General features: G+C 35.7%; 1 protein-coding gene across 1 annotated transcript in view; it reads right to left on the bottom strand.

Annotated features, from left to right (window-relative positions):
• Positions 1-4,958: 4,958 nt before the first annotated feature.
• The window catches only part of TMPRSS15 (transmembrane serine protease 15), a 55,527-nt gene continuing 34,883 nt past the window's right edge, over positions 4,959-25,602 (bottom strand). The window contains exons 19-28 of the mRNA XM_068395185.1: positions 24,695-24,826; positions 22,145-22,255; positions 19,353-19,485; positions 14,132-14,227; positions 10,592-10,641; positions 9,993-10,167; positions 7,907-8,088; positions 7,563-7,658; positions 6,516-6,655; positions 4,959-5,114 (exon numbers count right to left, since the gene is read on the bottom strand). Of these exons, the coding sequence (XP_068251286.1) occupies positions 4,959-5,114; positions 6,516-6,655; positions 7,563-7,658; positions 7,907-8,088; positions 9,993-10,167; positions 10,592-10,641; positions 14,132-14,227; positions 19,353-19,485; positions 22,145-22,255; positions 24,695-24,826 (1,271 nt within the window). The remainder of the gene's footprint in view (positions 5,115-6,515; positions 6,656-7,562; positions 7,659-7,906; positions 8,089-9,992; positions 10,168-10,591; positions 10,642-14,131; positions 14,228-19,352; positions 19,486-22,144; positions 22,256-24,694; positions 24,827-25,602) is intronic.

Genomic DNA, 25,602 nt, shown 5'->3' on the forward strand with positions numbered 1-25,602 from the left:
CATGCATTGTAATGTAGTTGATGTACTGTAAATGGAACTGACAATTTTACAGTGTAACAATTATTTATCTTTGCATAAATGTTTGATACAAAATATTTGTTTAGTATTTATTTTCACACAACACAGTTTTTAATCCTCAGACACACAAATTATTTTATTACATATTAACATGGTCACTAGCAGAGATAGCCATCATGTTGTGACATCGATCTGATGTGGCAAAATTCAAGGATTCATAAAAGTCATTTCATGTCATATAATGAATCCACTTTGCCAGGGAATGACTGTAACTTTTGACATATTGGTCCAAGGTCAACATAAATCACTTGACAAGTGATACTTCGTTAATGAGGTGTCCTTTGAAGGCAGTCGCTAGTGTTATTTAAGTAAAATATCTTTTACTTTTTCTGAGGGAAAAAAATAATATCACAATGGGCAAGAGTTTAAGATTAAAATTACTTGTTTCAGTAAATCTATGTAAAAAAGACATTAAAGATCATTTAAATATAACTAACAGTTTGTTAGGAATAATGTAAAGTCGGATCAAAGAGAAGACAAATGGCTTTTCTTGGAAGTGGAACTAATAGATTGATCCCAACATTACTCAGACTATTAGCTAGAAAAGCATTAATTATGTTAATTGATAGACAAATTTAGAGGTAAGCTTGATGCATTTAAAGTCATCTTTTAGTTATTAACATCATTAATATCTATTCTCTTTTTGTTCCTTAAGGTCTTTCTGTGCCATAAGAATGGTTTTACCAGTCATTAGGAGTAGATCTTGGGGTGGTAGCAATAGCACTCTGGCTGATTTGTTGATGACAGTTTGGTGCTGTAGCAGATAGTTAAGGGATTTTGCTGCAGTTGCAGCAAGAGTGCAAGAGCATGAATTCAAGCTAGTTGGCTTTCCATTAACACAGATGTAAAACTACTACTGGGTGAAAGCTAGAGGGGAGAGCTGGACAGAAGCAAAAGCATATTAATCTTTGGGTTGCCTACACTGTGCTAGATGTTGACCACAGCTTTGAATTTCAGAGACAAATACGTATCAATGGTTCTGAGCAAAGGAAAAAAAAAAAAAATTAAAGTTCAATACCACTAATACTAATTGTGCAATGATATTGCTGAAGCACTTTTGGAAGCATCTTAATATTGCTGCTATGACATGTTTTTACTTCCGCTTTGAAGAAGCCTTCTTCTGTAGTTCAGGTTAAGTATTGCTATTCCTACTTAGAGTATTCTATAGTTTTTCCACTCAGTCACAACTTCTTTCTTTGCTCAGTCCCTTCAGTTTCCTTTGTAGTGATTGTAAATAGATCCTGCATGATCACCAAGATCAGAATTGTTTTCTCCTGACTTAAGTATTGCTTAACTCCACTGAGGGCAAGACATTCCTCTTTCTGGGGAATAGTTGCAGTAAAATAGTTCTTTTTTTTTTTTACGGTCTTGAAGGATTAACTCCCCAAAGAAAACAGGGAAGGAGGGAGAGTGAAGATTTACATAAAACTGTTTCTTGATACTTTGTGCTTCCAAAGCACATGTAAAGGTGTAGCAATCGATATTCTGATTAATGTAGCAGAAGTGACAGAAGTCATTTCCACGCAGCAGTTGGGAAAATGCAAATACCTTCAGATGTCTTTCTTACAGGGTGAAGGCTATTACTGGGCAGTTATCAGCATGGACCAGTCTTAAACTCTGTGTGAAGGAAGAATGGAAAGTGGCATGCAATGCTTTTATTATAATGAACTCATTCTATATGTAAATAAGAAATATTGAATATTGGGACAAAATGTTTCCATATCATATCCCCTGCTTAGGAGAAAGAAATAGTTTCCTTCCATGTATTTCCTTCGCGTAGGACGTTGTTCCTAGGTACCAGGTAAAATCTAAACAATCTTAAGAATCCTATATAGAAGACTGTAAATGGTGCACAGATCGAACTTACAGTCTTATGACTTCCACCTTTAAGTAGGTGATTCTATTCCGTGCAAAACATACAAGTCCCATACATACACAAATTCTTTCATCTTTATTACCCTTATTTCCACACACAAAAGGGAGGTAGGAGTAAGAGTAAAAGAGGAAAGGGGGAAAGACAGGCATATTTCACTCTTGCAGAGAAAATACCTAGAAATTAGACTTTATGCTGGTATTTCCTTTGGACTTCATTGGGGCTTCCAGAAGAACAAAAACAGATATTTACGTGACATGGTCCATTAGTGCCAACAGAACTGCTATTTAAAAAGAAAAACAACAACAACAACAACAAAAAAAAAACAACAACAACAAAAAAACAACAACAAAAAAACCCCACCCCTCTCAGTCCTTCATATTCACATTAAACTCTACAGAATGGAGAAAGGAAAATGATTTCCAATTGCAGGTGACAGATATCATCAACTAGAGCCCCTTTGAATAAGCTTGTTGGCTTTTATGTACAGCTATGGGGTCACCTCACAGTAACCACATTCCCTTCTTGTCACTGCCTTTAAATCTCTTCCAGATGGCAGCAGTAGGTGAGGCAAGGAAGTGAAGGATGAACAGTAAACCTTAGCTAGTCCTCAGATGGGTGGCATGGCTCCAGTTTGGCATTTTAAAAACATTATACTCCCACCACTCTATTTTCCCCAGGGAATATAATTTTTCTTTTTTTTTCCATAGTGATCTTGGCCTTTTGCAAGTAAGAAGCATCCGAGAGAAAACTCGTTTCCTTCTTTAATCTTTTAAACTTTTTTGAGTGCAAGTGTAAGTCAGCATCAAGCTTCCACTGCCTATTTCAAAGCATATTGGACTTATGACTCAGTTGAAAATAATCTATTCTGCCCACATGTTTTAACATAGTAACGACTGGTTTCTCCACAGGTTAATATGCAGGCGAATGAAGTAATGGATGCTGAATGAAAGCTAGAACATGGTCGACTAAGGTTATGTTAGTTTTATCTAGACATAAACTAGTTGAAATAAAATGTTTATTTTTAATTATACTACTCTACATTACATATATGTTTCTATACCAGATTTTATAATAGGAAATTTTTTGGTCTGAGGGGATGGTTTATTAATGTATACCTCAAAATACATCTATGCTTTGCATTTTGGGAAGCAAAAAGTACACATAAATAGAAGTGTGTTACTGTGTATTTCTGGGAAGCATATTTTCTAGTAATGATCTGCTTTGAGTTGGCTCTTGTATTTCATTAACAGACTGAAACACCATTTACAATAATGATGTATGGTAAATAATGCAGAAATCATGTCACATTTTAATTAAGCATTTTAATGTAATTGCTTCATCTAAATCAATTTATACTGGTAGCAGAATGCACTTTATTTTCAGTGGCTGTTTTCAAGTGAAGGAGAGTAACAGGAGAAACTGCAGTCCAATACGAAAGATAGGATTTGCAACTTTAATATTTTGATGTTAGAAACTGTGTGGTTTATATGAAAGAAGGTATCTAAAACACCTTTTATCTTCTCTTTGCCTTAATTACATCTGTCTGTGTTCTTTGTGGTCACAGATGTATTGATAAAGCTAAATATTTTGGTCTGGACCTAGTCCACTAAAGCTCATGAAGACCTGAGTTTGGGACTTGATTATTTTTTTACCAGTGACTGCCAACCTGTGTTTGTAAGCTAGCCCTGTGTTTTGAGCGCTTCATATCTGCATTTAGTGTTGTAAACACCAAGTGTGGGAGCTCCTTACAAAAATCATACATCTATGTGTATATGTGTAGATACACATACACAGTAAGTTAGAATGCATTTTGTATTTTCATGCAGTACTTTGGAATTAAAAATACGTTAAATTCCTACACTAGGCTGAAAACAGAAGTAAAGGAAATGCATCATATTACATTAACATTAAGACACCATTGAATTTAGGACATTTCAACAAGTAGATAATTATATTTTAATAGAAACCTATTTAGAAAAGAGCCTAAGAAGATAAAACCCCCTTTTTTTTTCTTCATATTCTTTCCCCTTTAGAACGCTGTAATAGGCTATAGTGATAGTTTTCATACAAAGCACAAAATCAGTATTAAAAGTCACCAGTACAGAAAAAGCATGTAATGTATCAAAGGAACCCTATTACTTTTTATTCACCAGGAATAGCTGACACTCATTATTGTCAGATGTTTTTAAAAAACATTACTTTTTATGAGAGGAAGTTGCAGTATTGTGAGTCTGTGCTTTGGTGTACATGAGCACATATCTATAATTGCTTGAATAATTGCCAAAACACTTGCCTAAAAAGAAAACTAAAAAGCTATATTCATTCTTTATTTAACTCTATTAATTCCAGACGAATTACACAGGAGAGAACTTTTGGCTTACATTCAATTTCTTCATTAGAAAGCAGCACGATACATGATCAGCCTTTATGCACAATCCATAAACCTCATTCCAGAGCTTTTTGTAATAGACAAGACAGAAGAACTCCCATGAGCCCAGTTTGAACAGATAGCATGTACCTTCATTTTGATATGTGGTGAGATGACTGAGAAGAGTTGACTATGCATTGAAATGAAAATGCACATTGAAAAATACACTGTAAAAACATAAAAACAGGTAATGTTCGGCCTGAAGTTAATAATTTAGACCATTTTTCAATAAAGTATTTGCAGTTTGCAAACTTTTTTTTTACTGCCCATGCTTTGTAAAGCCCTCTGCTGTGCATTTGATGCAATGATGTTCAAAGAAACTGTTTCCCCATGGTGTCATATAAAAGAAAAAGTAAAATGATAAAACTATTTCTTAACAAAACCATAGCATCTGTTTTGAAATATTGCTCTCAATTGGTAATGGAGTTCTCAATTATTAATATTTTCCTCCCCAAAATTTAAATATTTATTCAGTTTCTCTAACTGAGAGATTAGAATGCTAGTCTGGTTTACATCATTGTACAATGGCTTATTTTCAAACTTTAAATTCTATTTCTATCATTAAAAAATATCAAGCTAATAGATGGTATTTTTGATCCAGTCCACAAACATGGTGACTCGAACATACACTCCTGGTCGTTTGGGAAGTGCACACTCATACCCAAATGATGTTACACCAACCAAAAACCACTTGTTACCATCTTCAGATGTCAGAGGGCCACCTGAATCTCCCTGCAATATAAAATCCAAAAGTTAAAAGTGAACAGTGTCCACTCTGAAGCAGAGTCTGTTTATGATGTTTTGCTCGTATTGATTCTTAATCATAGACATTGTATCCCTGTATGTCTTGGGCACTAGAAGTGAGATCAATATGAATTCTTCGATGTGGAAAAATTCTTGAGATAATCCATTTCCTTTTTTTCTTTCTTTCTTTTTTTTTTTTTTAAAGGATCTTAAGCTTTTATCAGTCTTTCAATACAGGACTGTGTTTCAAATATTTTATTTTTGCTTATTACTTTAATGTTTAGCCCTTCATCTTTCACAAAGCGTGGGTAAATGTGTAGGATTATTTTTTAGTTGCATCTATTCAGCCTAAATGCAGTTCTATTTTTCATCACCCCAGAGTTTCTGCAATTTCAAATTTATAGAAAAAGATGGCAAGATTGCCAGAAGAGGAGGTGTCCTTTTATCACAGCTTCTTCTCAATAGTTTGGCAGATGTAGCACTGCAATAGAGTGTGGGAGACCAAATTTGATTCATCCCTCAGCCTGAATGGGAGATGGGTCAGCCATGAGTGTCTTGTTTTGGTGAGAAGGAAAACAATGACTGTATTTCATTGTCTGTCAAGTTAGTTGAACCAGTATTATTTTTGTTTTCTCATGGCCCTGTGAATGGAACTTTATGGGAGAGCTCTGCAAGGACTCAGCCATTAAAATACTTCTGCCCATAACTCTAGGGCATCCACAAAAGTTCAAAGTCTGTGACAGCAGTCTAAAGGCTGAAGCTCTATCGGGACTCACTTGTTCATCTTTGCTCATGGTTGAATGGTCATTGATCACAACGCTGGTCACTTGTACTCTCTATCAGCCTATGATACTACACTGCTTTTTTTCAGGATGAGGTTCAAAAGGCAAATAGGAAAGAGGAAAGCCACAGAGGCTGAAGGAATGGCAAGTGAAATTAGACTTGCATACATTTCTCCTTCTAGACTAAACTAGCTAAAGTCTCTGCACCTGATGAAGGCTTAGGTTGTGAGAACAAGACAAGAGCAATTATGTGAGAGTGCTCCTCATCAGACTTGAGGAGAACCAGCCAGTCTCCATACTATAGACTCTGTATTACTGGAAGAAAAATTATGTGACAGCCAACTCTGACTCTGTCCTCAAAGAGAAGCAGTGTCTTATAAGCAGAGTGGGAATGGATAAAAACTAGATCCCCAGGAAGCAGCATATGGGATTAGTGCAGAAAAGCAGCCTCTCCAAAATACTGTGGCATCCACTTACAAAAGGTGGTAGAAATTACATTCATGGACAGTGATTGTTCTGGTTTTAACGACTGGAGGATCAAGGAGCATTTTATTAAGTAATTAGATGTGGTATATGCTAGCAGTGGAAATGAGTTGCTTGTATTTACCTGACAGGAATCTATTCCTCCTATGTCATATCCTGCACAGATCATGTTCTCAGTAATACTGTATTCTGGCATCCGTTGTTGGCATTTTTCATTTGAAATGAGTGGGACCTCTGCTTCTTGCAATATATCTGAAGTGGGACCTGATGAAAACACAAAGTATGTTTACATGCTGTAATAAATATGTGCCTCCTGCTCAGAACACTGATGGTTTTCTTCCTGTTCCAGCATGCTGGGCACACAACCGAGCAGAAGGAAGCCCTGCCTCACCACTGTATTATTCAGGCTTATACCCGTGTAACACAGTCACTGATTAAACGGTGCTCAGTAACTGAATCTTGTCTTTCATTTGTGTAATGGGACTGAGTTTGGTTATAATTAAATCAAGATTACTAAAATCAATGATTATGAACTCACTGTGGGGAGATCTGAGGGATAATTAAGGGCTTAGGAGCTTGGATTGTCCAATGTTTCCTCACTGTTCATTGTGTAACTTTGATTATTTCAAGTTTTTATAAAAATTTCTGTTGCTAATTCCTACCTAAAATTTTAAATGCAATTTTATTCTGAAAATGTAGAAGCAAATGCGTACAAACCACCGTCGAAGTGAAATGGCATATTTATTATTTCACAGAGACTTCAAATCTGGAGCATGTGATATACAAACAGAACATACCTTTCACACTACAGTCAGTATTCTTGTCTTCTGGGGAAAATCATTTGCACATTGTCAGAAAGACTAATCTTCCTTCTCCCCCACCCAATACCCAGAAATAAGATGTACATATTTCATATTGAGGAAAGTAGTCCTCATAACTTCTAAGGGGATGCAATAAGGTTTTTTCATAATTTAATTACCTTAGATATGTGTATTTTTTCTAATAACTCTATTACTTTGCTTTAGAGAAGGAACAGTGGAGGGCAACAGTTCCCAAATTTTCATATGAATAACTCTCTAAACTATTCAACCTTAGCAACCCCTGTGGAATCAGGAGCAAGCTTTCCCTCATGGCTTTATGTCTGTCATAATTTTCCAAGCAGATGACCCACCTTCGTTCATAATCCTACCCCAGCCAGCAATGGAGCACTTAATTCCTGGTAAAAACTGTTGATTTTTTTCTGGTAAGCAGATAGGTTGTATGTAATCTGTGAATGAGAAACAAGCAAGCAATTTCCACCTCTTCCCTGTATTCAGGTTTTTATGAAGTCACAGAAGAAAATGTTCATTAATTGAAACCCACTTTTTGAGCAAGATATCCAGGAAGTACTGGACTGACTCCAGAATGATGAGGTTGTAAAAAATGTACAGCCACCCCAGCACCCTCATATGCTTAGCACAGTTAGAGTTGTGCATAATAGAGTAAATCTGTTTTATGGGGAAAATAACAACTCACCTGTATATTCCATTTTGTGTTGAAAGTGCATGAGAGCAATATCACTATCTTTTGTACGCTTCATGTAATGAGGATTTATAACTATTTGATCAATGTCTCGAACTGCTGTTGAAGGCTGTGACATATCTGATTGGTCATACAAGCCAAGAACTGCTTTCCATTGAGATGGTTTTAATTGCCTCCTAGAAGTCGCAAGGAATATTCACAACCATAAATGATTAATGAAAGTAAAATGCTAATCTTTAACCTCATGGTAATTCATAGCATTTGTACTTTTTGTCAAAATAAATAGAATGTAGCAGATGTGCTTACTATTTTGTGATAGTAATACTATCTTAAACATCCACACTGTAGAAATATGTGGTTGATTTTATATGTTAAGCTTATAATGCATTATTTATAAAGAATTAATCAGACAGTAGTGCTGAGAAGGAAAATACATTAACTAAATTACTATGGCTTTTTAAACTTTGTGAAGAATACTGCTGACTGCCCACCAGGCAATTAATATCAGTCCCAGTTAGAAAATTATTATGGAGTACCTAAACAATAATAGGTCTAAAATTTTGTTGGAAGTGCTGCAGCTCATAGACTCAGAAAATTGGTCTCTTATTTTTTTCATCTAAATCAAAAAAGATATGCTAAGACAAAATATGATATAGTCCGCATTTTTTGCTGAGCTACGCATGCTGGTTTGAGGCTGTATTTAAGTTAGAGAACTTAATTATTTACTATTTTTCAATCAACCAGTTAATAGTTTCAGAAATATATTTTCAGCTGGATTGTTGTACTGACTTGGTTTCTGTTTATCTTTTGGTTTGACATCAAGAGGTTATCTTGTTCTAACTAGTAGTGTTTAAGCTAAATGTTCAGAATTAAGGTGTGAAACTGCAAGCTCCCACTTAGGAAAATTCCAGCAAAGTCAAGATGATAAAATGAGATTTAAGTGAAAAAGAAAGGTGATTTAAGTGAAAAGGAAGTGCCAAGACAGATGTGGATTTATTGTGTGAAAACTAAGAGGACTTGATCCTTCTCATTTCAGTGTCTTTGTGTGGAATATAGCTCCTGTCATGCAATGAGGCAGCATTAATATATTGGCATAGTCTCTACTGCCTTACTACTTAGCTATTTATAATGAAAGCTCTACTGTAATTTTGAATATTAATGCTTCTTTTTTTGCCATTCCAGTTTCTAGGTGTCTTCTACAGCACTTGTTTTTATTGTAGATGCTATGGAAACAAACCCTAGAAAATATTTAGATATGCATCACTTAACAAAAGCACCATCTAGACGATATCCAATATTGCCTAATCGATGCCCATAAATCAAGATTCATTCCAATGATGCACAGTAAATCTTGATCAATCTATGATAATATACAGGAGGAACAGGCAACACTGAATTTAATTTTATGAGGTATGATGTCATCCTTTATATCACTGGCAGAGATTCAACTAATTAATGGTGGCCCACATTAATTATGGGTTAAGTGCAAATGCTTAGTATTAATGCCATATATTTAAAGTGCAATTCTTCATTGTTCAGAAAACGCTCCTTAGTTTCCATGATTCTCTGCTTAAAAGTAAGGGCTGAGGGTTTACCAGAAAGTAAAGGAGCCTTTAGCTAGCCCACAAGTGATTCAACACACAGTAATTAAACAGTGACCTAGTTCTTAATTTTTTTATATCAGTGTCACAAATTATTCATAATCTGATGCCTCTTTAGTGAACCTGCCTATAAACCAAATGTTTCATCATCATTAAAATCTAAAAGTAAAGACATGACATGGGTATCATATGGCCATCTCAGCTAGTTGGAAAGATGCCCTGGCGTCAGTGGAGAGAAGAGGCACTTGTGAATTTATATTAATTTCATTCTAAAGTAAATATCTAGAAACCCTCTGAAAAGTGCTGCTCCCCAGTGATTTCAGCATGATCCTTTGAAAGTGTGTTTTGCTCTACACAGGACTGATTGATGGCTCAGGTCATACTTCAACCCAGCTTTACTGACGACTGTCCACCGTTTGGATACTTGCATGTTGTGGGAGTATCAGAATGTGTTAGCTTCTGAGTGCAGTGAACATTACCCATATACACAGTGTGCTGCTGTCACCAGCCATTCATCACTGACAAGGGAAGCTCCACAGACAGGTCTGGAGTTAAAATGGAGTGAAACTATCCAAGGCCAAGCCTCTCTTCTGGCATCACTTCCACCTGCAATCCTTGTTCCATTGTTCTGAGTTACCAGGTGTTTTCCACAAGCTAAAATTAAAAAAAAAAAAAAAAAAGATTTGTAGATTTTTAGGGGGATATAGCATGTTTTATTACACTAGCTGATATTCTTGGGAAAATAGCCTTTGCAGTATCTGAACTGCTATTACTGTGGAAAAAAGTTTGGTGTTTTATAGCTGAATCAAGATGCCACTTTAAAAGTTGGATTTAGATGTGTTCTTTCTTCACACCTTCTGGATTTTTTTATATATGTGTTTTCAGTATGGACCCATCTCTAGTGTATACTTAACTCTGAAAACAAGTGAAGACTGTAAATTTTCTTGTGTTTATATCATTACGAGTATGGCTTTTATGGTCCGTTCCCTAGCCTTTCAGTTCAAACTATAAACATTAGGCTTTATGGACTGAACAATTTGATTTCTGTGTGAAATATTCCCAGGGTATGTGTACTTACGTTTAATGTAACATTGCAGATGAACCACCAGGTTGTTCAAACAGTGTTGTCTAGAATGAAAGTACAATTAAATCACAAGTATCTGCATACCAGGTAACACTAAATGACTGTCAAATATACATGCATACATATATATATTAAAAAATGTATATAAGCATATATATTTACTTATAAGTACATTAGTTTATCAGTATCAAACTGTTAAATGCAATATTTTGTCCTACATCTTTTAATTATATTTTAATTATAGACAACATTGTATTATATATAATATTAAATGTACATATTCCTCTTCAAAAGACACTTAACTGGTGTATGTTATGGAAATAAAAGTAGACTCCACTTGTGTTTTATGGAAATGAGTCATCTGTCTGTGACAGATTCTCAAGAAAATTGTAACTGTATATTGTATTTTTTCTAGCTTTTGAGATGTTTTCAGTACCTTACCACTAGAGATCAGTGTGACCAAAGAATTTAAGAAGTTAGTTTGATATCACTGTATCTTTTTACTAAGATAATAATGCACTGTAAAATATATAGATGCATATACAGGGTTAGAAATCATTTAACAAAGATACAAAGCCAGAGTCTGAAGAACACAAGACCACAGATCAAAACTACTCAAGCATTTGTGATACCTAGGGGTTTTAAGATTATCTTCATAGCTTGTAATGAATCTGAACACTTGGGACAGTGTGTGTGCTAGCAATTTAAATCAAATACACACAGAAATATATCAGAGGGAAAAAAAAAAATCTGCCAACGGCTAGTTTACAATATGTATTTCTACATCATTTTTAAATAGAAAAAGGGAAGGATACTTTAAATGTGATATGGTATTACATATCAATCACAATGTTTGCTCTAAAATTTGATATCTGTTGTGAGGGAAATAATGTATGATGGACCAGCATTTTCACAATGGCATAGTGGTGCAAGAAGGGCAAGTTGGAGCTGTAACGACCCCTCACCTCTCCAATTAAATTTTCACTACAAAGGGAGTAATAATGAGATAGGCCTACAGCCCTGAATAGTCTCACATAGCCATTTTCCACTTCAAGATAGATACATAATTTTGAAGCTGTAATTTAAAAAGTGGAAGCCAAATTCTGTAACTTGTATTCAAATCTGTATTGACTTCATAAGGGTGTCCCTTGGTAGTGAGGCAGACATCAAGGAGGACAACCAGAAATGCATAAGCCCACAGGAAACCAGTACCATCTTCTGCATAAATTTCATAGCAACTAAATACTCTTGACCAAGCTCCCTCAACAGGCTTTAAAAGGGTGGTCAGTGGTACTATATATTAGCTCCTTTATCCAGTCCTATGCTTTCTCTTAGGTAGATGCATAAACTAGACAAACTAACATCCAACGTGTCAGATTTGTTCCTGTTTTTTTACATTGAATCAGGGAGTCGCATGTAACAAGGGTTGTCCTACCACCAGTACCTACTGATTGCTTTAGTAGAAATTACTTCACGGGCCTCTGCTTTTTCTTGTTTCTGAAGGTATCTCCCAGTATGAAAACCACTTCCTTGCCTGCACTTCAATTCACCAGTCCTCAGCTGCCTCTTGGTCAGCACAGGAGAGTCCAAAAGGCACTGGTATTGTGATATTGTTATGTGCTGAATACCCATTGTATGTCCCTCTTTCAACGTCATCTATGAAGCAGTATGCTGGGTAGAAATCTGGAGTAATTGGGACATCTGTGAGTATGATCTTCACTTAGGACTGGCAAAAGCAATTCTGCCTATGGAATCTGCTCACATATATCTTCAAGGCAGGATTTTGCCCTGTTACAAAGCTATCCTGCCAAGAAACACATTACCTAAGGGCATCAGAGGACAGTTTTGCTGTCTCTGCCACCACAGCTTTCAAGTCCTATTATATGTGCCCTCCTTTGCTTTAATGGTAGTTACGCTTGAATAAAGACCAAAGGCAATGTGAGAAATACATTTTATAATTTGATTACCAGTTAATTTTTTTTTTAATTATCAAATCTGTGTGTTCTTTCTATCATTCATTATATGTACAAAAGAAGTGTGCAAATCTGCAATGGTGTCACCCTCTAAAATGATTCCTATCAGCTGTCTACATGAAACATGGTAGGAGATACCTATTTCTGCAACAGAAATACAGCTAAGATGGATGAACTTATTCCATTTCCTCCCGCATTAATCACTTTTTAGTGTTTAATAGGTATTAATAGAAGACATCTTTAAATCATTACTGCTCTTTAAGATCTCTTGTGGCAGTGCTGGTTTAGATATACACTCAAGAAAAAAAGAAAAATAGCTTGCAATGTTATTCTATTAGTTTAAGATACTTTCACCACCAGTGAGAATGATAAATGTTTGGGATTAGCAGAATATAATTAGAACATAAAATGCATCTTTTAAAAAATATTTTTTTACTGTGAATAAAATACAGCATAGCAAATTAAGAATTCTCTCCTGCTTTGTTACTATGTTTATAAAGGAAACCTGAAAGAACATGTACTCTCGCCATCCTCAACATGGTTTCAGTATTTTATCAATTAGACAGTAATTTTCTGCCTCAGTGCTTTTGGTAGGATTCCAGGAAAATGTGTATAATAAGCCCTCTTATAAGCAGAAAGACATTGAAAGCAGAAAGTAATTGAAGTCATTATATATCTTTTTTTATTTGATGATTGCAGGCCTTTCCCCTTTGAAGGTCTACTATAAATCTCAGAATTTCCTGAGAATATAATCCTGTGCTAGCATTACATTTTCATTTAATCTGCAAGAAACTCTACCAGTTTGTAGGACCCTCCAGAATCACTTCAGCTGTTATTTGGACTGAGAAAGATTAGAATATAATCAAATGTATTCCAAGGATCGTCTCATCTAATGATTCACTTCTAAATGTGAAGACAAATCCAGAAGTCATTTTTGAATGGGACTAATTTGTCTAAATATAGATACCTGTCTGTGGATTGCTTATTTTAGCAATCCATACTTAGTCCTAAATCTGTATCAATCAAGTCAATGGATTATATAGTGTGACTCATTAGCTCAAAGAGATGCCTTGATGGATAGAAATTTGGAGTGCTTATTTTTCTCTGTTGATTACAGAGAGAACTTAGTGTGACAACTACTGTATAACCATGGGTGAATGCCACTCCATTTTAATTCTTCTACTATATTATATATTCATAATTTAGAGATTTCTAGATAAGAAATGTTTTGTAAAAATTTCAGTATTTATCTTTTCTACAGTAAATGTATAAAGACTTCACTTAAGATTGTACTGAATGTTAGCTAAGGATGTAGCAAACATCTCTCTCCTTTTAAATTTACAATAGAGGGAGGAGAATGGAGGGGGAAAGAGTGAGTTGCCCAATGTTACACGGAATTCAGCAGTAGACAGAGAATAAAACCTAGATGTGTTTATACTCCAGACCTCATACGGGATCATGTTACCTCTCAGATAAACTTGAGCTAGAAATTAGTGTATAAATGATCACCACAATACTTTAAGTTATCCTTTGCATGATGAAGAAACCTCACTCTACCCACCTTTTTGTAAATATTAGGCTGTGGTTGTCTGCTTTGGTGATGTTGACAAATGGGCCATCTCCAGTGAATACTACAGTTGATGACATATTTGCATCCCTGGAAGGAAAAGACACACATGCATATTTTAGATATTTATCCTGTTCCACCAGTGGAGGAATGTTTGGGAAATGATTATGCTGGTGGAATAAATGGCATCATTTTCTTCCTGAAATAATGACTATTTATCAGGAGATTTTTGAGGCTTGAAACTCACATGGATTAAAATGTGACTCACTTACTTTCACTCTTAATCTTATTCTAAGATTTCAAATGCTACAGTATTATTGAAAGAGACAGAAATTAATTATTCTAATAGCAGTAAATTATCAATTTCTGCTTTTTGTGCCGCAATGAAGGGTTTGCAGTACCAATTCTTAAATGTATAGAGCTAAAACTTAGTATGCAAAATGGAACAGTAATAGCTGAACCTTGGAATATCACAGTTTTGCGTGTTTGAGGGGGGGTAATTACATTGATACTATACTTCTGTGCTCTGTACTATGAAACTATGTTTTATATCATGAAGAATGTAACAATAAATGCTACCTTCCTTAGAAGTTAAGTTTCACCTCGTAGACCTGTTGAAATCAAAATAACTGTTTGTGGAATAAGTTAAGAGTGTCATGTTTGTTGTTGAACAGGATAGTTCCTCTGAAGTGGGGTGTACTCCTCAGCTCACTTTTTTTGTAATGATGGCCTTTTGAACACCAAGAATTCTGTGTACTATTGGTGAGATAATTCTACAATGAGGAACTTCGCTGAGACCAGTCTAATCACTGAGCTGTGATAATTGCAAATGTGTGTAAAAGGCACTAAGTTGTTTCTTGAGAAAGTTAGTGAGTAGAAGCTTTTGCCAATGTAAAAAATGAACATGCTACCAGGAAAAGCTTAGAGTATGTACATTTATGAATATTACTGGCTTACATTTTCCATGGCCCATTATACCAGGAAACCTCGACTGAATGCATGTGTATTTTACCAGATTACTGTAACAGACCCTGTAGTAGGGCAAACACTATAAACCTTCCAAGTCAAAGCTGCCACCAACCTCATAATACTTGTGAAGATCTCTCATCTCACCTTAGCGTCTTTCTTGGTCTTTTTCAGCAAAAACTGAGCAAATTATTTCCCACTCTTCTGCTTTTTTTTTTTTTTTTTTTAATAAATGCTGAAATTTCTGGATTACAGTTTGGAACTTCTCTGAGTTTCTCTGTAGCCACAGGGGCTTTATTAAGCTTCCCCAGCTTTTAAAAATAAATTCTAAGCCCTTTTTGAGAAAACCTTTTATAATTTCGTTTGGTTTCTTAGTGCTCTGAAGTACACACAACTGGAAATCTCTAATCTTTGTGAGTGACCTCAAAAATCAATCTGCTACTCTTTTAATTAACTTATTGGTAAATGAGTGTTAAGCATTTCTGTAAGTATAAGAAATCATACACTTTTCCTGGAGATATTCAGTTTAGTAACAAGAATATAGTTTGCCCTGCAGGTCCACCAACACAGTGTCACAGCTCTTTAATTTCTGTTACTGGAAATATCTTTTAGAAATCTTGCAGGTTGTGACAAAAATGGCCTTTAAGAGGCTAACCTAGGTGTTAAGTAACCCTCATTCCATTCAACATGTTTACTAGGCAAAACTTACAGAAAACTTAGAGAACAGTCTTAGAAGTTTCTTACACACAGATATAGAGAGATATCTGTGCAGTAAATTCCTCAGATATTATTAGTCCTCATGTACCTGAATACTCTATGGATCACTATGATTTCAGTCTCTGTCTCAGATGTGCTCCATAACGATAAACAATGGTAAATGTTGGAAAAGATTCAGATGATGTGGTACCATGCTGAAAAAAATACTCAGGATAAGTATAGAAGTGCAATTGTCTGATAGCTACAATTCTTTTCCCTGTTTAAAAAAAAAAATTATTTGAAGAAAATATGTTCACACATTTTGTAATTCATTGTTTAGTTCTCAGGCTACGGGATGTTTGCAGTTTGTTTAATTTGTGTTTGAGTCACAGGGCAGTGTTTCTGTTTCATTCACTGATTTTCTGACAGAAAAAAAAACAATGAAGAATAGTAGCAAATTACAAATAGCAAACACTTTCTTTGGCATAAAAAAAGTTTGTTCACATGGATTCATATCAAGAGCTGCTGTTTTCTAAATGCTTGCATGCACACAATTTTTTATATGAAAATTTGCATATAGTAAATAAAAGTAACCTCTCTATACTTTCTGGATTTGAAATGAAGCTTCTTAAGCAATGGATTTAAGCCAAGGTTACTAGCAGCATCTGATCCTAAGTGAAGGTGTGGACATACAAATCCAAAAAAATCATTGAGACTCCTGTGGCTTTCAGGTCAAAGTTCACACTATTACTTGGTGACAACTGACATGAAATTAAGTCTATCGCCAAATTATTAGGACTGTCATAATTGTAGTCCTCAATGCTGCAAACACAGCCTGAACACACTGAGAACCAGGTTCTTTCTTACATCCAGCACATGATTCTCATTGGCTCTACAGCAGAGTAAGATCACGCTCTCTGTTTATTACCCTAATTTATCCATCAGAATAAAATTTTTTTGTGCATAGATTTTGGGGGATATGTTATATTCTCAGCACACTGGAGAACCTGGGTCTGACAGTCAAAGACAAGAATTTCTGAGGTGTCTCAAGGAGCTGGGCATGTAGCTACTATTGACTATTCATAAGTGGGGAGGATGAAAACCTAATTGACCTGGAAATCTCAAACAAGACATTGTATTCCAATGAACTCATTTCCTTCTCCAGAATTTTGCGAGTTCACGAAGAAAATAGACTGCAGGGTCGAGAGCAAGTCCTAAACTCTCATTTCTTGTTGGACTTTTGGGTATGGCAAAATTGCAAGGTCTACCCCCATTCCTGGGCACAATTCAGTAAAGACACAGCTGACTCTGGTCCCAGAGAAACAATCTTGTTTCACACCAGACCAGTAGAATGGTGAAAAGCTCGATGTATGATTTTGTTGGTTCAAGGAAAAGCAATGCTAACAATACTCAGACTTTAACAGTGTTGTCAGATGCACACAGTTACAAGTACAAGCTGAGCAAAGGATCTTGTTCAGGTTTCTGAAAAGCATCAATTTGTGCACCTTGCACTCCAGAGTCATTGTGAATATTTGTAAATGATTTGCGCAAGCTATATTTTGTAGATGAACACATAGGCATGCCTCCAGATTTGTTTCCTGTTTGGCACATATCACAAATGCGACAGTCACATATTTGAAAAATGGAGGCAAAAGGATTCACAGGTGTGATTTATTAGAATCTGTGGGGAACATTGCACTTTCTAGCCCAGATACATAAATAATCAGGATATGCTACAGGACTCTCATCATTTCAGTCCTTTTCATAAATTAAACAGTAAATGAGACTAGCAAATGTATAAGCAATTAACAACAAAAGTAAATTGTCCTAGATGAACCTTAGCCTCTTTCTCTAATAAAGCATGATTCTAGGTAATTATTCAGTATAGGAGCATGAGCTATAGCCTACTCAAGACCTGTTATTACAAACATCCGTTTAGGAACAAATATGGTGCCACTTATTAACAAATATGCTGCTACAGGGGGATTCGTGGAAGGCAGAAATAGTGTGATGCCTACAGGAGTTATATATATGTATATATATGAGAATTTTATCCTATTCCATAGGATCAGTAACAGCAGTAGCACCCAGGATACAAGAATGTGATGCAATTTAGATTTAAAAATACTTTTTCTTGACAAGGGGAATATATAATAAACTGAGAAATGGAATTAAAAAGAAGTAACTAGGAAAGTTAATAGGATTTTTTTAACAAGTATATCTGAGTAGTTTATAGAGACAAACTGAAACATATTGCCAGAGACTGTTATGGAGACAAAAGCGTAAGTAATGTTTAAAAGGTAATAGAAAAACCCCTGGAAGACAAAGCTCACTGAAGCCTATCAAATATAAAAAAGTAAATTAGACCACAAAATGACTAGTGTCCAGAAGTTATAGAGGGAAAGGAGGTGGGGGAGGGGGAGAAAGAATTAGAGGAAGAAGGCTACTGGCCACTGTAAAGGACAAGGTGTTTGACTAGAAGAACATTCAGTCATAATTTGTATGTTCTTATATGCATGCATAAATGAGATAACTACATACATAAATTACAATAAGGATTTGTGCATGCAGGTATCTGATATTTACATAAATACAGTACCTACCTAAAGGGAAAAATGTAAAAAGACAAACGGGCACACATTCATCCAATGATTAAAAATATTTTCAAAAAATACTTAGATATTTTTCTAAGTCCTTCTAACTCTGTGATTTGTACAATTAATTTATCAGAAGGGCATTTGCAGGCATTTTGCTTTGGTCAGAGACCAACATAATGAATTACAAGCTTAGAATTTAATTTGATTATTACTTGGATGAGTGACATTGCCTAAAAACCTCAGCACTGTAGGAAAGCTATTTGTTATTCAGTGGATGGTAGTGAAGTTGCATACAGTGTAAGTAACGCCAGAATTTAGGCCATAAATTTTACCATAGATTGAAAAATACAACACTTCTGCACTCAACCCTCCCCACCTCTTCCCTGGAAATTCTACTGAACAGTGACTGCAGCCAAATCTATTTTTTCAGTCATATACTTCCTTCCTCTCTCCCCCTTCTAAGTATACCTCAAGAGAAATATAGTTTCCTCTCCCAACAGCTCAGGTCTAATGATAGGTATGAAATGTATTGGGAGCCAAATAGCAGAATATCCCAGTGACTATCTTGAATTTACTTGAACATTAGAATGATAGCAGAGCAGCCAAGGTTGCTGTTTGCTCCAGCTTTACTCTTGAGCCATCCTCATAAAAGTGAAGATGTAAATGATGACATAAAGTGATAAAAGACTAATACCTCCACATCAGTCTCCCAGTGTTCTCCAGTATGTATCCTCATGCCTAATCTGCCATATTCAGAGCAATGAATGCCATCAAAACAGGGTTTGCAACACTTACAAATTTGTTGGCACACCAAGCACTTCACTTGCCACAGAAAAATACATTTGCCTTTCTTTGGGATGGTTAAGACACCAGTAAAATTATGAGGAAAATACCAATATACAGACTCAACAAAACTGCAAACAAGTTACAAGGACAATGAATATTTTTTCACTCACCCTAATCCCAGCAGCTGGCAAACACTGTCTGAAATCTGTTCATTCCAATCATCTGCACATGCCAGGTGCCATGTCCTCCCAATCTTGGCCTGTACCAGTCCTTTGGTGCTTAGAGAACCATTAAGCAATCTCACTGTAGACCAAAATGGACAAAATAATTCTAGATAGGTGGTAAACCACCCTTCCCCCTGCCCCAAGCAAACAGAAATGTAATATAAACGGATTTATTATTGCCAGCAAAGAACAAAAAGAAGTTAAAATACGTTACAGCGGTAATAAACCCAGCATCTCCAGGATGTTGTGTTCCCACAGGAAGGAAATGTTATTGTTATCTCCTTCTATATTTCTGCCACAGGAGAGTTTCATACCCTGTATTTTGCAAATGTCTCATGAATAGACAATAAACAGCACATTTTCCATCAACTCTAACCAATGGTTTTTTTTAGCCAGCATTATGTAATTTCCAGATACTGTTTGAAGCTTTAGCTACATGATGCTCAGTAACACTGATTGGAAATAAGGTTAAAACCAAAGCTGACAGAAAAATTGGATTTTCCAGTTCCAATTGCTATGAGAATTTTCACTGTTTTCATTGCAGGTTTAGTTAAAACACACACACACACAAATAATAAAAGCTCCCTGAAAACCAATCTTTCTATCACAACTTTTGCCAAAACAAAATACTCAGAACAAAAATTCAGGAACTCATTAAGTATTTGGTGAAAAATCTTATGCTATTGGCATAGTGACTAACAAAGTTGGACCATAAGGTGTAAGAAGGTCAACAGAATCCCATATATGTCTCAGGAGCTACAGCGGCATTTCAGGCAGATGACAGTTTGAAGCCAGCATGAAGCAGGGAAAAACATACAATGCATTTGAAATGTATTGGTTGCCGAAATAATTATTTTAAAAAATCTTAGTTGTCCAGAAAACCTTTTTACTTCAAAGTATTTCCACAAAAAAGTAAAATGTACCCACTGTAGTAAAAAAAACCCAGATTTTTAGGAATGCCTCTTTGACACCCAGAGTGCATGAATGAAAGAAGTGATATACAGTGGTTAATTAATGGTAAACCTCAGTCATGAGAAATTTACAAGCAGTCCTGAAAAATCTCAGACTTGCTTGCACTACGAGATTTCTCCAAATTACTTTTGACACCTCTCCCGTCTGTTCTACTTGAACTATAATTCCTTTTCCTTTCTTCTCAACAGATCCATATTCTTCTCCAAATACTTTGTTGGTAAGGAGTAAGAAAGCCAATGAGCACTTAACAACTGCTTGATTCAAATGTATATTTTAGAATTCTGCAAAGGAAGATATATCTTATCTTTGCAGTCCCTGGGAAGTTTCAGAAGTTGGAGTATTTGAAAATGGCAGTTTGTCTAGTTCAAATTGCCACTTCTGATAAGAAACTGAAATTGTTCTCAGGAAAATGAGCAAGAATTTTGGACACTGAAAAGACTCAATGTGAGGATGTCTATTTGAATTTTCATTTTATTTTAAGGCTTAGATTGATTCAGCCAATGTTTGGATTAAAAGGGTTTTTGGAAACAATTCTCCCAGTCCTTTAATGTGAGGTAATTTGTTATGAAGTGATAGACATCTATGGCAAAATAAATCTTTGGGAAAGTGTAGATCATATTAAGGTAGGTGATGGTTACCTTATTCAGATCTTCAGCAATAGCTGCAAAAATCCCTTCAAGTCCTCTTTAGTTAAGAAGAAGCTGTAATGAATTTTATTCTATGCATTTTAGAGGAAGAATATATTTGCAACAAAACAGCTAATTGCGCTAATGCGAAGAGTGAATGCCTTTGGACATATGTATGTATGTGTATATTTATATATGCCATATATATGAAAATATATATATATATGCATGTATAAGACATTGAAATCAATGAAAACTGTGAGCCCACATCCAAGGACATATGTGATCCCTATCAGTCCTCTTTAAAAGAAAGGAAGACGGTGTTGTACTGAGCTTAAAAGCCTGCTTTTAACTCTTCCATTAGTGCTCCATAATAGATTGTCAGAACAGCACTTTGTCAGAAACAGCAATTTAATTTCTGTGCTAGGCCCAACATGGTTTTAACATCAGTTTTACATTTAAATTATTGTTTAGAGAATGCTATTTCTATGTTATGTGAAATGAAGCCATATACTGTACACCTACATTTTGGAAAGAACCATTTTACCAGAGTACTAAGCAATAGCAGCTATTGGTCTCCTCGTTGTAGGAATGTGCACATCCACTATGTCCAATGGATGCTGCTTTTGCAGTTGTGCCATCCCCTCACCTATGGCAATGCCTCCACAAGATGGAGCCCAGGCAGGCTGGAGGGTGCCACATGCTGCAGTTCGGCTTCACACCCACAGGACTATCTGGGAATTTCCATCAAGATGACTCTTATTCTGTACCCTACACTGAAGAACTCACACTGCTGTGAAATTCGAATTAATTTATTACAGCAAAAAGTGATAGAATTTGGGAATATGAAATGGATACAGTTTTCATTTAATTTTGAGGCCATTATAAGCAGCCACAGTTTTAAGCACAGAGGAACTTCCTACCTTTTCCAGAGGTCTTCACCAGCTTACATACATTATCATCTCAGAAAAGTGGCTTTTTTTTTTTTGTCCCTGACAAACTCAACAAGATACTGCTGTGTAAATTGGCATGGCCTGCATGCAGCTGCAGTAGTTTACGATAGCTGAGGTTTTGTGGATGTTTTCCTAGGTAATTCCTACCAAATATGCATGCATTCCTTCTCTTTGTATGAAACCTTACCGCACTTTGCTTCATCAGAGCCATCTTCACACTGAGGTAGATTGTCGCAGAGGTTATGCAATGGTATACACTCGCCACTACCACACTGATGCTCATCAGTTGCACAAGCTCCTGAAGGAAAAGAGGAAAGGAAAATTAATCTGTAATTATGAGGAAGGTTGATGTTCACTGGAGATCGTATAGTTCACCTGAAAGAAAAATTGAGTGGATAGTATGCAGAACCTTTAATTTCCTTTTCTTTCCTTTCCTATCCATCTTTTTTTCAAAATAAAGTTATTTTCAGATAAATAGAAGCTAATTAAGAATAAAATCTATGGTATTGTACCTTGTAGTTCCTGCTATAGTTAGCATTGCTCAGTTACTAGTGTCCTTCTGTTACATGTAATAAACTTTGGAGGGATGAGAAAAGTCAAATCCTGATCAAATCCTGTCAAAAATGACTAATGATTTCAAGTTCTAGACGTTCAGCACTTTCACAAAATTTTTGAGACCTTAAAGTATGTCAAGTCAAACATACAAGTAAAGAGATGTTGAAAGCCAAGAGTCTCCATTCAAAATCTGTCTGGAAGGCAAGGTGGAAGAGAAAAAAGTAATAGAAATGAATGAGGAAAGCATTTACAAAAGTAAGATTAAGCTACTTCAGTATCAGTTATGTAAAAAAGCAGATCAGCTAGAGAGTAAATAAAATGTTATAATTCTTTCCATAGCCAAAGTGTATTTTTAATGGCACTATTCTATATATTTACAGGAAATATACAGTCATAAACTTAAATTCTATTGAAAAATTGTTTATTTTCTTTATTTTACCTTCCTGGACTTACTGATTGAAACATTTAATTATCTAGCAGTCTTATTTAAGGCAAGATAATTGCTTTGCTTCTGAATTTTTAATATTCATATCAAATGATTCATTCATCCATCAGTATGGCCTGTTGTACAATAAGGAAGCAAAAGAATATGGTTTATAAAAGGCCTGAACCAGATTTTCACACATTCAGTGACCATAACTAATGCCAGATTTTCCATAGAACTTAGTGCTCACTTAGACAGGTTATTTATTATATTGCATTCTGCCAAAAAGTATTTCTTTTCAAACTATGCTTCCTTTTCAAAAATTCAATATTTCATGGAAAAATAAAATGCAAAGAAAAATCTGCTTTTCTTGTAAAATGAATGTATTTACTGACAATCCTTTTATCCTTGGGCCTGCATGCTAATGATATTAGTCTCTGTCCTTTGGCTGCAAAGATCATGAATAAGCATGATTCTTTGTCAAATGGAACCTTTTTAATATATTTAACCAGAACTGGCAATGGCCACTTTGAGAAGTCTGCCTTGCTAAGCTTAATTTTTATTTTACAACAAAATATGGGCAAAGCTGGCTCAGCAAAGATGCTGAACCAGCTAAAAAAACTGCACAGTGTTGTTGGACTGAACAAATGTGATAAAGAAGGCAGAACAAGAAGCAGCAAAATGGTCGTATGTCCATATAAACCTACCTCTCAGTCTTACAAAAGGGGACTAAATGGAGTTGATTTTACAAAGGTAAATAAATGCTTAAGATTTTTTTAAAGATTAAGAAAATTAACATTATTAGTACTGTTAATCTATGAAAAAGCTGCAGCTAGCTAAACATGCTGGAAGACACTTGCCTTTTATGATATTTAAAGTAAGAGTGTAGATTTTTGTTGACTTTCTGTTCATGCAAATGAATGGTACTTCACGCTTCTCTGAATACATACCGCTTTCTTTCCTCATTTTTCTGCTGCCAGACTTCCACAGAAGTAACACAAAGCCTCTAATTAATTCCATCAAGATTTGGCCTAAAGCTAGTGTGTTTGTCCTGGTAAGCATATTGCTGTTCCATGTACTTTAATATTTGGCTCCATTTTGCATGGTTTTGGAGAACTTATTGCTGAATTACTTATGTGAGTGACAAGCCTAATTCCACTACTCCCAAAAAAACAGGGGTCTTTCAGAAGGGGACTAGCTGGGACCAGAAACACTGCTGTCCAAATATTTAAAAGACTAACTCTTCCCAGATCCTTCACACACTAAGGGCCGAATTTTTAAAGATGCAAGAAGGACTGTGTTGCAAACCTTAATCAGAGTTACCATATACATTTTTCTCTTCTAGAGGCTCTGATCAATAATAAAAAATTTTACAAATGTATTTGAACACACATTAATGGCACCCTCATATGAGTCACAAAGTGATGTTCTTTTCTGGGGCTTGTACAGGGAATAGTTCGTATTTGCCTTCATAACATTTGAATATTTTTTGGTCAAAATACTGAGTCAATTTTTCACATAATATCACACACAGTGCAGATGATACAGACATTGGTCCAATTACACTAAAGCAACAAAAATGTCACATTTCATGGTAGAAAACATAAAGTACAGATGGGTAACCACTAGGCTTTTTCTCTTTAATTTTTTCATATTTCTGTTGATCAAGGGCAGAGAGCCACCTTCCACTCTCCACTTTTTCTCAAATGTGTTTGACCAGAGGTAAGACCTTTTAAATACAAGGGTTCGTATGCTTACCTAAATGGTAGCCAGTAGTAAAGTTTGCAAGAAATCCCTTCTTTGTTGCAGATTTGTCCGTAAGGAGGATTACTGTCATCTGGTTTGTTGTAGAGAAGACATCTGGCAATGGGTCTTGTCCTGTATAGACAGCTATTCCCCAGGACAACATGAATACAGTTAAGATATTTTGCTCTTACGTGTTTCAAAATGTTTTGGGTTCAAATGCAAATACTACTAACACATGAATACAGCTATTCCCCCAAACCTAACTGCTATCAGTCTGCAATGATAAAAGCTTAACACCAAATTTGTCATATCAGTATAGAAAAATAAGGCTCGACTAAGAGATTATGCTTCCATTTGTCCACACACATGAGCAGTCTTATTTATTGAGTAATTTCATTTGGATTGCATAGAAAGCTGAGTGTGTGCAAACATTTGGGAAATGTGATGTCACATACAGTATGCTTTCTGAAGTTTTTCTCCTAATTTCTGAGACGCAAAAATGTGAAGAAATGTAGAATGAAATTAGAGAGAATTAGTTTCCTTTATATTATATCCATCAGTTTGCTCCAGCTGTCTGACTACATTCATTTCACACACATTCCCCATGCAACGCTACAGGCTTGGGGAAGAGTGGCTGGAAAGCTGCCTGGTGGAAAAGGACCTGGGGGTGTTGATCAATAGCTGGCTGAATATGAGTCAGCAGTGTGCCCAGGTGGCCAAGAAGGCCAACAGCATCCTGGCTTGTATCAGAATTACTGTGGCCAGCAGGACTAGGGAAGTGATTGTACCCCTGTACTTGGCACTGGTGAGGCCACACCTTGAATACTGTGTTCAGTTTTGGGCCCCTCACTACAAGAAAGGCATTGAGGTGCTGGAGCAAGTCCAAAGAAGGGCAATGAAGCTGATGAAGGGTCTAGAGC

This window comes from Nyctibius grandis, chromosome 2 (assembly GCF_013368605.1).
Source record: "Nyctibius grandis isolate bNycGra1 chromosome 2, bNycGra1.pri, whole genome shotgun sequence".
NCBI classification, from domain to species: domain Eukaryota; kingdom Metazoa; phylum Chordata; class Aves; order Nyctibiiformes; family Nyctibiidae; genus Nyctibius; species Nyctibius grandis.